Raw genomic sequence first — 15,473 nt, 5'->3', positions numbered from 1 at the left:
TTCAGTGCTATCAATCAGCAATGGTTTGCCAGAAAGCATCAGCACTTTCTTTCATAGTTACCTTTTATATCTATTCTGTGTCTCAAGTAAATTAGAAAGTTAAGATGTAGGAATAAAGTTCTAAAGGTTTTTCTAATGTAGTGATTGCTTACTGCAGAAGTACAACTATCAGCAAGTATGCTTGCAAAGATGCACAAAAAATGGCTGTATGCTTCCTTCTCTCACGCTTGAGAATTATCACTAGTATGTGTAGGCAAATAATGTGTTTTATCAGCTACTTATTTAATTAGTTTTGTGCCTTTAAATTCAAATGCTTTAAATAATATTTATTTATTGCTGTGTACTTTTTGAAAGAAGCAAAATTATTGAACTACTGCCTTCACAGTCAAATCTGACATGATTAGACACAACAGATTCAGTAAATCTTAATATTCTAACTCCCCCAAATAACAAATTTGTAGGCCTGCCAGTTGGGCTATATTAGTTTCCTGGAACAGAGTGAGGTGCATGGGAAAGGGCTGGCTGCTTTATTTTATTTTTTTTTTTTTCCTAGGGAGCAGGGACAAACTTCTAACCTCATTGGGCTGCTCTTTCAACCTAGCGATGTTCCAGCATTTGAGTCCTTCAAATTCAAGCTATGGTTGGATCTAGTTCAAAGAAAAGCAGTTATGTTGAATGCATTTGTCTGGTCCATAGCCTGACATATGGGATGTGTTAAACTGAAGTCTAAGTGCAATGGTGATATCACTAACACAATGCAATAATATCAATGTCAGAAGCATGAACTAGTGAGGAGCTGAACATTGCCTCACATCCCTCTATTTTTTTAACCTGTTTTAAAAAAAAGTGACATTTTGCTGATGTGGATTTATATTGTCCTTGTCTACAGTGGGTTTTATATTGCCCTTGTCTACAGTGGAGCTTCTGCTCAGCTGAGGTGCTGTCAATCACTGTGGAAGATTGACTTTTCTCTGTCATTCATACTGTATTCACAAGGTCTTTTTCACTTGCTTCTGTCATCAAGCTTCTTGTCTTCCGTGCATTGTTGTCCTGTGAACGAGTCTTCTATTGATATTGTATTATTACTGACCTCTGCTTGAACTTTCTTCCTCTCCTTCCACATATATTATTTGACTTTTCCACTGTGACGGAGTAAGAAAGGAAACGACATATTGCAGACTCAGAAAGAATTATAGTCTTAACTTCTAGCAGAGGAAGTGTGTGTTTTGGCTCTTGAAAATGAGAACAGAGTTTCATACCAAGAGGAGGCAAAATATCAAATGTGTTTCTGCAAAATGTATCATAACTGAATGTAAATTGAACTGGTTCTTCTAAGGCACTGAGTCCTACTGGGTGGCAGTGCCTGTATTTGCTTCCTTTCCCTTTGCCTTTCAAAGAACTTTCAAACAGTAGTAGCGTTAACTCCAAGAGTCAAAGAGCCACTACTCTAGTCTAAAAATCAGAGGTTTGTATTTGTGTCTAGATAAGGCTTGCAGGTTGTTTTTTTGTTGTCCAGCTTCTATTTTTTTGACATTGCTTACTTGCTCACTGAATGCATGTGTGAAAGAATAGCAACAGGTTGAAAATGCAGCTTCAGGGAGGTGGTCAGTGTTTACAGAAGCTTGCAGACCCTGCTTTGTTCTGTGCATCCCCTGTACTGCCAGAGCCCCTCCTAGTCCTCACTCTGTACTCCATTCCCTTCAATGGGACATCTCAAGGGTCACATTTTGCAGGGTCTAGTAACTCTTCCTCTATCCAAGAAAGTTCTGCCTTTATCTTTTTTTCAGTGTTGCCATCCTTGGCTTCACTCTCAGCCAAACTGACAAGGGTCTTGATAGTGCTATAGCACTTGCGCATTGGAATTGCAAGCAAATGCATCACTTTTAATGTCTGGGGCCTTGAGGGATCAAAGACAGGAAACTTCATTTGATAGGTGCAAAATTCCTTCAATGCTGGTTATTCTTTGAAAGATTTCCCTGAAACAAAGGAACTGAAATTCTTGATGATGATATGACTGTTGGCAATACTGAAGCAGGTTTTGTGCAAATATCCTAATACATGGCTGATAGCCTTCAGCTATAAGCTGGTGTCTTTGGAGGTGAAATTTTGAACCTGTGCTGTCATTTGTGACATGGAGATATGAGCAGACCAAGTCCCTTCCTCCTCAGTTAGTTTCCTAGCAGAGTGACAAGCTGAACAACACTAGGAAGATTGTAAATTTGTTATAGAAAGTCCGTTAATTTTTTACTTTCTCCCCATCAAACTCCTTCACCTATTGTAGTGGATACACTGAAGGCAGTTGCTGGTATAATAAAATCTTTTTCTGATTTTAGGATGTTTGCAATTCTGTCACTTTCTCTAATCTAAAAATCACAGGCTCTGTTATTGTTCATTGTAGAATGCGGCACCTGAAGTAGAATAATGCTATCTGTATAACATTAGGCAACATTTTACAAAATTAGGTAACTAATTTTGTAAACTAAACTAAAAGCTTCCTCCCTACCGTCCTGCTCCTGAAACTGGGTGAGTATTGTGTAACTCACAGGCAAGTGGTACCTTCTGTCTCACTACTATTTTCTTGATGATCAAGTAGAAGGGAACTATGCACAGCCTGATGACAGTATGGAAACTTGTAGTGGGCTAAAACACTAAGTGGTTGAAGTTTTTTTTATATGGACATATATGTTGTCATCCTCCCCTAAGAAATGTTTTTGAGAAAATTGTCTATTAAAGTTATGTTTAGATAGCTGAAATGTTCAAAATTATCCTCATACCCTATAGGAATTCATAAGCATCTATGGTTGTACGGAAATATTCTTAAAAAAGACATTTGCTAGAACTGGTAATGGAAACTGGCTAATCTCAGTGAGGTGCATAAATTATTTGCTACACACTGTGTCTTTTAGACTAACTTTATAAACTGGGATGATATGGTGTTTGTATTCCTATCAGGTTTTAAAGATTTCTATACAGCATGCTATTCTGTTTAATATCTCACTGTTGTTTATTCCATTTTAGGAAACTTTCTACAATTCTATTAAGTACAACAAGGAGAAAACATAAGCAAATAGTGGGTGTACAGAAGTAACAAAACCTAAATGTTTTATGCAGAAAAGATTCAACAAGTATCTCCTATCTACGAAGAACGAATCAAATTTTCACATTCTGTGACATTGCAGTACAATCTTGGATCAAACCACACATGCTTTTTTAACAAAAAAAATAATTAATAATTGAATGATATTATTTGCACTGATCTGATGATGTGGAAATAAAATACTGAAAGGAATGCCGTTATTGTTTTCTTTATTCTTTGGGTTTTGCTTTACTGAATGGATTTACTAAAACCAATAAAAGGTTTTATTCACAAAGCCATCACTCAGGATTAAAGAAGCCTTGTGGGCAAAACTTGCTGATAATGAAATAAGTAAGACCTAGGGTATGAACTGGGTTTCATGGTAAGCATAAGACTTTAGAAGTAGAAAAGGGAAATACAGCCACACAGATCCTGTTATCCTCATTGGGCTATATAATTAAGCTGCTGGAATCGTATAGAAAAGGTACATCTGTGCTACAGTACAGCTGCTTGGATGTGATTCAGGGGTCCAGTTCTATCATTCTTACTGGTGTTGAGCAGCTTTTTACTTTGCCAAGAGTTCTTGTGAAGCTTAAGAAGCTAATTGTTACCAGTGTGAGACGGGCACAATTGAACTGCTTGTTAATGGAAGACAAATACTGCAAGTACTGTAGGCTGATTAACAGGAAGTTTATTTGGCAAAGATATTTAAAACATGAATTTTGCTGTGACCAGTAAGTTCCTATTAAATCACAAAACAGATTCCAGTCCTGCTGAAATCAGGGGAAGTTTTCCTGTTGACTTCAGCAATAGAAAGATTTGGACCTCCTTTGGATTTGTCTTCCAATTTAAGATCATTTTTCTGATGCTTACTAAATGTTCCCCAGTGTTTATACATTAAAATGTGTTGCCAATTCAAATAGCATTGTCTTGTACTGTAAAAACTAAAATAAAATATTTGTTTTGGCATCTTTGTAAGTGGAATTTTTGTCATGTGTTTAGAACTTCTTCTACACTGCTAGCTGCACGTAGGAAATGTTCCCTGCTCTTCTAAAAACATTTTTAGTACACGTTTAAGACATTAACTGTAACTTTATGGATTAGTTTTCTTGCTCAGTGGATTTACACTGCAGTACGAATCTAACTCTTAATTATTACTAATTGTTTTAAGTCCTTCTGCACATCAGATTGTTTTTGCCTGTAAGATTATAATTTTGTCTTTAATGAAAAGATTGTCATTAATAATATGGTGTTGAAGTTTTAAGATGCTGTGTGACTTTCTTACTTCCATCCTTATTCTACAGACAATCTGGTGGGGAGTTCGCTGTTTTCATACTTCAAACATTAGGCCTTGTTTAGTATACCTGTGTAACATCACTCATTTTCCCCTCCCTACAATATGAATTCACTTTTTCTGCAACCTTACTTTTACAGTCACAGAGCCACTTCTGTGGGATGTGGCAGTTCTGTCTGAGGTTATAGAAACCTCTTCCTTTCTCTTACTTCCCTTCTTGTCGTTTTCTTGAACTGAAAGTGTCACACTTGTTTGGGCTTCTCAATTTCTTAAGAATCTGTATCCCTAAAAACCTTGTTGCCTTATCTTGCTCTTTGTGTCTAATCTCTACTCCCATTTCCTCTGATTTCCCCATTGGTTAGCTAAATCTGAGACTGTTAACATGAGTCTCTACTAAATCTCATCAAATCTTTTCTGCTGCTTTTTTAATGTTTTATTTTTGTGTACTTTTCCATGTATCTGTAAGACTAAATTTTCAGGTGGTGCTAGTTCTTATAGAGATTGTGAATTTGAATCTGAGGTCTTTGTGCATTTTACCTTTGCTGTATTGAGTGCCTCCTACTTAGGTTTAATACAGCATATTCAGTAGACCTTCAACTTTACTCTAGACTCCCAGGGTGAGATTCACTTCTAACTTTACAAGCCTGCAATGGCAGCTGAAGAAGTTTTTTTTCTACAGAGTTGAGATCTATAGAAAGACTTGCTTTTCTGTGTTAACTATAAAAGGGGTCTTGATACCTGTTTTGGATGTCTGCATCACTAGGTAGCTCACTCTGCATTGCCTACACCTAAGGTTAGGTGTCATGAACTGTATACCAAGTATGTATATTCTCAAGAGTGAAAATGAACTGCTGGTTTGGTTGTGCTATGTGACAATTATTTTTTTCTTTCTGAAGTATTGTATTTTTAGAAGCAGGATTTCTTTTTCATGGGTATCCCAACAATAATTTTGAACAGCTTAATGACAGAACTGAAGTAGATAATGGCCAAACTGTTCTATCACTGCATTTAGAACAAATGCATTTAGTGATTTTGGTTATTTCTCACTTTTCCCATGGAAGAAATTTTTAAGTATTAAGCTCAGTTGGAGGAGGAAGGTATAAATTTATTGAGTTACAATTTTATTGTTGAATTAACAATATTGTTTTCATTTTAATTTACAGGAAACCTGTTTACCTGTAAAACTCCAGCAATTGCAGATATTGTGATACTGGTAGATGGTTCTTGGAGTATTGGCAGATTCAATTTCAGGCTTGTTCGACTGTTCCTGGAAAATCTGGTTTCCGCTTTCAATGTGGGATCTGAGAAAACAAGAGTAGGTAAGGTGCCATATTTTTTTCTTAGGGTTTCTATAGCAGTGTAAAAATTTCATTATTTCAGGATAGTTGACAGTTTAATGCTACTTATTTGTGCAAGACTCATCTTCACCTGGAACTAGGACTTCTATCACAGGAGTAATCCTGCTGAATGTATGTAGTATTAATTCCTCACAGTTTAATATGATACTCAGCTTAAGTAAACTCTAATGCAGTGTCAGTGGAAAAGAAAAAAAGAGTGGAAACAGTCTTACTGATCTAAGTCAGCATTAGATCAAACCTGTACAGTTTAATTTTCAGAGGAAGAATGTGCCAGTGGAAGGCTTTTATCATGGTTTAAACTGGCTCAAATGTTATAGTTCTGTTCCGCTACTTGTATTTTAGCTTGTTCAAAAGCATATTAAATAAAATTGTTCTTTTTCAAACAACAATTTCTTGGAATCTTACTAAACACTGAAAAATTGTGTGCTCCTTCTTATTTACTTTCCTTAGCACTTGAAAGAAAGCCTTTGAAAATAAATTGAGGAGCTGCCATTCAGAACAACTTTATACTATTTTTTGGCATCAAGCAATGCAATTTTTCTAGTACGGTAGCAAAGTTACTTATGGTAAGCTTACTATGGTAAGCCAATGGTAACCAAATACATAAATTATAGATACTTGAAAAAAAAATGCTTTGTTGTCAAATGGTTTACCTAATTTCTGTTTCTTTAGGTCTTGCACAGTACAGTGGTGATCCCCGAATTGAATGGCATTTGAACGCCTATGGCACAAAAGATGCTGTTTTGGATGCAGTCCGTAATCTACCGTATAAAGGAGGGAATACATTAACAGGTACAGTGTACAGCTTTAGTTCTTTTATTAAAAAACGTATTCTGTTGCACAGATGAAGAAGTGTTAGTGCTTATTATGAAGGGTAAAAAGGATAGGGATTTTGCAGCTTGCCAATGGATTTATCCAATGTCAGTGAAGTCTTCTGAGGTGCTTGTCTCATTGGCTTCACTGGGAATCTTTCTGCACAGGACAGGGTCTCATAAAATGTGCATGAACTCTCTCTGCTGGAAGTAAAGTCTTTTACCTGTTAGGAAGAAAATGCAAAATCCATTCACAATGTTCATGCACAGAGCTTTATTCTGGAGGAGGAAAGAATGTTGTTTTAATATCTGACAACTGGCAATAGTAACTTTTCAAATGATCACCTGGGGCTTTTAGATTTCCATTGACCTTTCAGTAGTTAGAGCACTGAAACCCCAGAAGACACTTAGTGATGGATAAATGGGGGATGCCTGTCAACCTGGGAAAAATACAGTCTCTGAATGCAATTCCAGTATCTTCAAAGCAGCAGTCAGTTGGCTGTCTTGCCAGCAGAATGATATATCCAAAGACCCAGACATAGCGCGTTAAGTAAATTGCCGCCTGCCCTTTTTTTTTTTTTTCTGGTGGGGAGGGAAGGGGAGAAAGAATGTGAAAGATTCTCCTCTTCTGCAGCAGCCTTTATTTTGGTAGAAGGAGTGATTGCAGTGGGACAAAGGACAGATGGACTCTGCTATGATTCTAGGAATGAAATTACTGTGAGGTAGCAAGTAGTAAATTATCACAATTATTTTATATGGATGCTAGAAGAAGGTGAGTTAGTAACCTTTCTTGTGGGACACTGAAGAAAGTTTTCAGATAGGATCCCATTGTGACTTGTAAGTTTGTCCTGAGGAGTTGTTGTTCTTCCTTCCCTTTAAATAATTAGCAGTTATTAAAATCAGATTCTCCCTAAGCCTTATTTAACCTTTTCTTGAGCTTGTAAATTGGAAAAAACAAACAAACAAACAAATTAAAGTAAGATTGTATGCAGTATGGGGATTTACTAAGCTATCCAGCACATGCTTTCATATAAGTAATGCAGTTAGAAGGAGAGGGGACTTCCTGTTCTAACTGTAAAGTAAGAGAGAAAAGACGATGCATTGACGGGAAGATCAGTTTAGTTTTCCATAGCAGTTTAAAATACATGGGTGGATCAAAAGGCTGCTAAAAATGAATGCCACCTTCTCTGTAGTTTAGGTTGCTTGTTGGAGTTTAATCTTTCAGTAAATAAATTCTTTTACACATTCTTCATTATGAGATTTTGCAGGATTTTTACATTGAGTGGAAAGACAAATACTACAATATTAGCAAAATTAATGCACATTTTCCCCTCTTAAAGTCTTTTAAAATGTTGCCTTTTTTAGGACTTGCCTTAACTTATATATTGGAAAACAGCTTTAAGCCTGAAGCAGGTGCAAGACCTGGAGTATCTAAAATTGGTATACTGATCACTGATGGGAAGTCCCAAGATGATGTTATCCCTCCTGCTAAAAACCTACGAGATGCTGGCATTGAGCTGTTTGCTATTGGTGTGTATTCTGCATATTGCATCCCATTAGTCTCTGGTGTATTTGTATCTGTTGCCCTTTATAGTAAGGAAGTGTTCCTTTCTGTCTGTATCTGCTAAGTATCACTGTTAATTTAAGTCTTTAATATGTTTTCCAATTCATTCCTGCTGTAACTGGAATTTAGCAGTATACGTGGATGCTACATTAAGCAAGAGACAGCTGAAAAAATGCCAGTTATGGTGGCAGAAATTAACATCTTGAAGTAATATCTTAACAACAGAGCAATCTGTAGTTGGTCATTAAAACAAATAGGACTGGATTTTAGTAATTTTTATCAATCCCTGTGTATACAAGATTTTTTTCTTTTTTGTTGCAAATATTTTCTGTATTTTCCTTTTCAATGAAAGGTGTAAAGAATGCAGATATAAATGAACTCAAAGAGATTGCCTCTGAACCTGACAGCACACATGTCTACAACGTTGCTGACTTTAACTTCATGCACACCATTGTTGAAGGTCTTACCAGAACAGTGTGCTCACGAGTAGAGGAACAGGACAAGGAAATCAAAGGTGAATAAGAAGCAAGATGTAATGTAACTTAATATGAACTTAATATGAACTTAGACCTACAAATCCTATTCCAAATAGCTGCAGTTCTAAGCTGGCTTCTGGCACTTGACTCATGCTGCATACTCTTCTGCTCACAGGAAAGTGCATTGTCAGGGAAGTTACCTAACTAGGTATGTTTTATTCCTGCTTTGATATCTTAGTTCTTTTGCTCTTAATCTATGATAGTGGTAAATATTAACGTATTTGGTAGTACCAAAAAATACAAAGATATACATTCATTCTGCTATAACTGTTTCCAAGTGGTGGGTCAGGAAATTTTTTTTATAATACACAGGTTTGGGGTTGAATTACTTTAACAGTTGCACATGGAATTGTTACAATTGTGCTGTGCTTTCCATCTTCTAACTTACTGTTTTTATTCCCTCGCAAGTTTTCAAATTTTTAAACTATTAAGATTGCTTTGGTCCTCCCTGATGATAGATATTTTTTTTCTTTCTTCTTAAATACACAAAAATATACATTTCAGAGCATAAGAGAAGGTGGTGGTGAAAAAAAAAATTTCTTATATAAAAAAACCCCTTCTCTGACTACAGTACTTTCTTGCTTTTCTGAACAGAAGAAGTGGCTGTGAAAAAACATTGCAATTTGCCAGAGAAACAGTCCTACCTGAGGAGATTCTTTTGGAAAGGATTCAGTGGATTTTGTTTGTATTGCTTGGTTTGTGATTCTTTAATATCACAGAAATGCAGAGTGATTTTTCAATAAGCTTGTAATATATATCAATAAGGAAGGCTGTCTCTCACACATTCTTCTACCTGTGTAGTGAAAAAGTGTGTATTATTAAGGCTTCATTCCATCCTTTTCCCTCTTTTATTCACCTGGAAACTGGAAGAAATACAGAATATTAGCTGTGTCTTTTAGGGGGAATAAGCATCAGATGGGAAATCAAGAGGGAGAGGATGGAAAAACCATAGAGAGATGATACATCTTTGTGGAAAGGAGTGATTGCCAGAGAAGATGACCATTGACTACATCTCTTCAAGCTGCTGACAGGCAACATAGCTGTTTCCAGCCTGCAGAGGAGCACAGGAGGTCACAGCTGTATATGTACTTGGATGTTTTTCTTGACTGGGAGGAAAGCAACCTGAAAAAAAATCCCAGAAAGAAAGGACTTGAAAGGATGATGGAAGGAAGGACAGGAAGGCTTAGTTTTGTATTTTTGTCTATGTCATATAAAGGTTTATGAAAGACCAGGGAGGCTTAGTCCCAGTGAAAACTCTGTGTGCAATACTGTACTCATTCTTAGTTCTTTGTTTGCATTGAAGATGACCTAAGTAACTGTGCAGTAGCCAATTATTTGATTTTCTGATGAGGAGTGATCTTTGGAACTTCAGCAAATACAACAAAAAAATTACAATTTTGCAGAGGTGAATAAAAAATTGTGTTGTCTCTAACCTAGGAACAATTGTTGCTTCACTTGGGGCTCCTTCGGATTTGGTCACATCTGAGGTAACAGCTAGAGGATTCCGGGTTAGCTGGACCCATGCACCAGGCAAAGTGGAAAAATACAGGGTTGTGTACTATCCCACTCGAGGAGGACAACCAGAAGAGGTAACAGGAGGAGAAGCTTTCCAGAATTTTTTAATACAACAGCAAGAACTAGCCAGGCAGCAAATCCATGGTCTCATTTAAATCTACCCTGAAATTCCCTATTTGGGCTCTGAAACCCGCTACAGAAAGGAGATATAGTCACATTGCATGGTAGTGAAGGTTGGGTAGTAGCCAGGCTGCTTTTCTGTCATGCAATTTAAAGTAATTGTTCTATAACAATAAGCACTTTTTGAGGGTGAACTGCCTGCATTTTTGCTTACACATATGCTTTCTTGAACCAATTCTATAGACTTCCCCTGCACCATTCTGTTCACAAGAACAGAAGAGGTAGCCGCAGATGGTAAGCTGGATTTTCAGTTCTAAGAAAAAGTAATGCATAAAAGGAAGATGATACAAGTGCATATTTTGGGACACCTACAACTGGTCATTGAAAATTTGGAGAGAGGTGTTTATTTGAATAAGACAGGCATTTTAGAGCAGGAAAAAATGCAGTGTAACAAGTGCTTGGCTTCAGCTGACAACTTACAAAATTGAATGGAAAAGCAGAAGAGCCAAAGGATTTAACTGAGGATATGTTTTATTTCTTTTTGTACTAGAAACTTGTTTAGCATGGATACGTATTAATGTCAATTTGAAGTACTGTGTGTGTACATATGTAATACTAAAGGAATATTTATGATGATGCAGTAGTTCTATCCAAAAGTGCCCAATACACACTCTTAAGCTGTATTCCTTTATTTATCTAAGCAATTCCTGTGTTGTAAATGGCTGCCTGTATCAGCTAAACATTTTGATTACATATATGTTGCTGTTCTTTTTTCAGACACATTACTGTACATAAAGTAGCAAAAGCAAATGATTTATGAATTGAACTTCAGTACATTGATTCTTAGATGCTGGTGTAAAAATTGACTGAAAGCGGAGCTGTTGATTTGATGGTAGTATAGTCAGTTTGCTTTATGCGTATTTAGCTGCATTTTCTTCTGAACAGGTTGTGGTAGATGGAAGCTTATCGACAGCAGTTCTGAAAAACCTGATGTCTTTAACTGAATACCAGATAGCTGTATTTGCTATATACTCGAATGCTGCTAGTGAGGGCCTCCGTGGAACTGAAACGACACGTAAGTATCCCTACCGTGTTCGTTATGGATTTGACTGCATTTAATCACACTGTGGAAGCATTAGTCTTTCTGAAAAAGAAATACAGAAGGGAGTCTCTTCCAATTTAGCTTCTTTTAATGCATTTGCCTTAAATTCATTTATCTTTGAATTAATTCTGCGCTACGTTCCTAAATACAAATGCTCTGTGGATATTTAAACACTGAGAAAGGTTTTATCTCTGGACTGAACTTTGAAGTCAGTTGTATTGAACCCTAAATTAGAATGTTTCCACACTTTGGGTGTGGAGCCAAGCTTTATAAATTAGGTTTGTGGCTGAAGATGATCTCATGACTGGAGGATTAGGTGGGACCAGAAACACCTGCATGTGATTCCCACCAGTGCCAAAGATTTCAAGGTAACTTCTATAAGTTCCTTCCTTAACGATTCAGTTATTTTCTGTCTGTAAAATGGTGACTTGGGATATTGTTAGAATGAATACATTTGCAGTTTGGAGTTCTGTAATGAAAACTGTACTAGTACCTGAGACAATGTGCTATTGATGACTTCAATTTTATGTATTTGTATACAAAATAGAGTTACTTTTTTAGTAAACATGACAGTTATTATAAGAATGAAAGTAAAGAGTAACTTTTTAGTTCAAACTAGGAGCCAGGAAGTCAATATGTGATAAATAAATAGCTGGTATCTGCTGGAAGAACAAAACAGCAGGGTTCAAGCAATCTAGAAGATTTCTACAGTGCTTTGACAATGACTTCCTGACACAAGTGATCAAGGAGCTAGCAAGAGAAGGTGCTCTGTTGTAGCTGATACTTAAAACCAAGGAAGAACTTACGGCAGGTGTTTAAAGTCACAGGTAGCTTTGGCTGCAGTGAACATGAGATGGTGGAATTCAGGATTCTAAGAGGAAGGAGGAGTGCAAAAAACACGACCACAACTCTGGATTTCATGATAGCAGTCTTCAGTCTTATCAGACACGTGGTTGGAAGAATCCCAAGGGTTATAGCCCTGGAGAGAGAAGGGGGATCCAGAATAACATCTTGATACCCAAAGATCACATTCTGCAAGCTCAAGAAAGATCATATTGATAAGCAGGAAATAAAACGAAGGTGACAGGAGGCTGGCATAGGTAAGCAAGGAAATCCTAACAGAACTCAGACATAAAAAGGAAGTGTATAAGAGATGGAAGAAGAGGCAGGTGACCCAGGAGAAATATAGAGTTGCTGTCTGATCTTGAAGAGTTAAGTTTAGGAAAGCAAAGGCCAACCTGGAGCTGAACCTGGCAAGAAATGTGAAGAGCAATAAGAACAAACTCTACAAGTGAATAAACAGTAAAAGGAAGACTAAGGAAAACATGGGCCCACTCCTGAATGGGACAAGGGGACCTTGTGACAAAGTGGAAAACACTGAGGTACTCAGTGCCTTCTGTGATTTGATCTTTACTGGTTAAAATGGCCTTCAGAGATCCCAGACCGCTGAGATCAGTGGGAAAGTCTGGAGAAAGGAAGACTTACTTTCATTTGAAGAGTACCAGTATAGGGAGCACTTAAGCAAACTGGACACGCATAAGTCCACGGGACTGGATGGACTACATCTGTGAGTGCTGAGGGAGCTGGCATATGTCATTGTGAGGACTATCTTGGTTATCCTTGCTAGGTCATGGTGACTGGGATAAGTTCCTGAAAACTGGAAGAAAGCAAATGTTAATCCTTTGTGAAGCAGGATCTGGGAAACTACAGGCTGAGCATTGTCACCTCAATCCCTGGAAAGGTGATGGAGCAACTAATCCTTGAAACCCTTTTCCAAACACATGAAGGACAAGGAGGTGATTGGAATTAGTTAGCATGGGTGTATGAAGGGGAAGGCATGTCTGACCTCATGCATTTCAACAAAGGGAAGTGCAAAGCCCTGCCCCTGGAGACCAATAACCCAATGCATCAGTACACACTGTGGGATGACCATCTGGAAGGCAGCTTTGTGGAGAAGGACCTGGGGGTTTTGGGAAACAATGAGCTGACCGTGAACCAGCAATGCACCTTTGTCACAAAGAAGGTCAAAAGCCTCCTGGATTGCGTTAGAAAAGGATTGCCAGCAGGTTGAGAGAGGTTATTCTTGCCCTCTGCTCAACACTGATGAGACCACACCTGGATGCTTGGTCCTGTGCTGTGCTCCCCAATACAAGAGAGATGTGGACTTACTGGAGTGAGTCCATAAGGATGATTAAGGGCTTGGAGCATCTTTCATGGAAGGAGAGACTGAGACAGCTATGGCTCTTCAGCCTTGAGGAGAGAAGGCTTAGGGTGATCTTATCAATATACAAAAACCCCAGATGGGTGGGAATGAAGAAGAGGGAGCCAGACTCTTGTCAGTGGTGCCCACTGACAGGACAAGAGCCAATGGGCACAAATTAAAAAAACTATGAAATTAAATATGAACAGAAGAGGTGATTTTATAGTGATCTTGGTCAAACACTGAAATAGGTTGTCCAGAGAGGCTGTGGAGTTTGCATATCTGGAGATATTTAAATCCCAACTGGACATGGTTCTGAGCAACCCGCTCCTGGTGACTCCGAACAGGGAAGTTAGCTGGACTAGATGATCTCAAGAGGTGCCTGGCATCCTCAATGGTCCTTTGAATTCTGTGTTTGTGCTTCCCAATCTGAAAAGAAAATAAAACAGGTTAATATAAAATTACTTGAGACTATTTTAGTTTCAAGTCTCCCAGAATGTCATCTCTAGCCATGTTATACCCCATAACACAGTGTTAGGACCTGTTAAATGTATTGAGACAGAGAGAACAGTCACGTACTAAGCCAACAGGATTGTTTTGTATTGCACCTGGTATTCCTTTGAAGTCACCTAGTCAAGTTCTGACGGAGCTCAACCCTGCTGGCTTTCTGAGATCTGATCAGATCACACCCCAAGGTCATGCAGCATCAAGCATTTTATACAGCTGTCTTTGATAGTGTGTTGGAAGTAATAGTCTGACATGTGCAAGTATTAATCACTTCACATAATAAAATACCTGCAATTTGAAAGTATTTTTTACTGTGCTAACGGAGAACTATGGAAAATTGCAGTTTAAATTCCTGCCTTTGTGTGAGATACTGACAGATTAAAATAGCCACCAGTCACATCTGTTCATACAGAACATTGAAAATAGCCTACAGCTATGTGAAATCTAAATAGATACATTCAATGTGTGTAACGTACAGATAATTAGATAGGTTTCTGATTTAATAGTAATTTCTAACTTGAAATAAGTATGAAATGCATTCACATTTTAATTTGATGCAAATATATTTTTACAAATTTTAATTTATTCCAGTTGCTTTTTAGTAGGTTTAATTTATCCCTATGTTACCAGAGTATTAGGATACTGTGGTAACTGTCCAAGAAGCAAATCAACATTAACTACAGGGTATTTATATTTGAGATTCTGAGCTCTTCAGCTGAAGATTCCAGTAGAAAACCTCTTGCTTAATTTCCAGTCACCTCTTTGTTAATTATTATTTATATTGCCAAAGTATCTAAGAGTTTCTGTTGAGAGTTAAAAAAAAAATAAGTTAGAGTTAGAGGATGTTTTTCTTGTATATTTTTACACTCAAAGGAAAGAAAAAGACAGGTGATGAGTACTTTGTCTGTGATCCTTGGGCAGTTTGATTAGGAATGAGACAATGTGGTAGAAAGTGCCTTCAGAATATCTCAACATGTACTTCTGTTCTGTAGGTATCAGAGGTCTGAGCGGTGCTCCGAGGAAGGACACTGAAGTACATTTGAAAATTTTTGTGGGTAGTTTCTCCCTATAATTAGAGCAATTATAGGGAGCAATTGTTGAGAATTCATGGGAATATAAGTCAACACATCAACAAAGGTTTAAATAGGATGGAGGCAGGCTTCAAAATGTTTGGAAGTGAAGACAGATGGGTAACCTGGAAGTGGAAATGTAAAGAGACCTGGTTTGAAGTTTTGCCCACTTTTACAGACCTGAACAACAGACTGAATGAACAGCCTCAATGAACAAGAAAGGACCAGACTGGCACGTTTAGTACATGGGAAGTTGAGAGTTCTGTTAGAGCTTGTTGAACATTATGTAATAGATATGCCACTCCTTGGAGATGTCAGC

At 37.5% G+C, this 15,473-nt stretch overlaps 1 protein-coding gene across 4 annotated transcripts in view; it reads left to right on the top strand.

The window, feature by feature from the left end:
- COL14A1 (collagen type XIV alpha 1 chain) overlaps positions 1 to 15,473 on the top strand; it is a 123,754-nt gene that overhangs the window by 30,796 nt on the left and 77,485 nt on the right. For all 4 annotated transcript variants that reach the window (XM_080378343.1, XM_080378342.1, XM_080378344.1 and 1 more), the window contains 6 exons: positions 5,534 to 5,689; positions 6,401 to 6,520; positions 7,906 to 8,070; positions 8,457 to 8,618; positions 10,078 to 10,229; positions 11,221 to 11,350. In XM_080378343.1, coding sequence (XP_080234469.1) covers positions 5,534 to 5,689; positions 6,401 to 6,520; positions 7,906 to 8,070; positions 8,457 to 8,618; positions 10,078 to 10,229; positions 11,221 to 11,350 — 885 coding nt within the window. The remainder of the gene's footprint in view (positions 1 to 5,533; positions 5,690 to 6,400; positions 6,521 to 7,905; positions 8,071 to 8,456; positions 8,619 to 10,077; positions 10,230 to 11,220; positions 11,351 to 15,473) is intronic.

Source organism: Falco punctatus (assembly GCF_963210335.1).
Source record: "Falco punctatus genome assembly, chromosome: 3".
Taxonomy (NCBI): domain Eukaryota; kingdom Metazoa; phylum Chordata; class Aves; order Falconiformes; family Falconidae; genus Falco; species Falco punctatus.
Note: the sequence above shows the minus strand (reverse complement) of the source record. Positions and strands in the feature narration are given on the sequence as shown.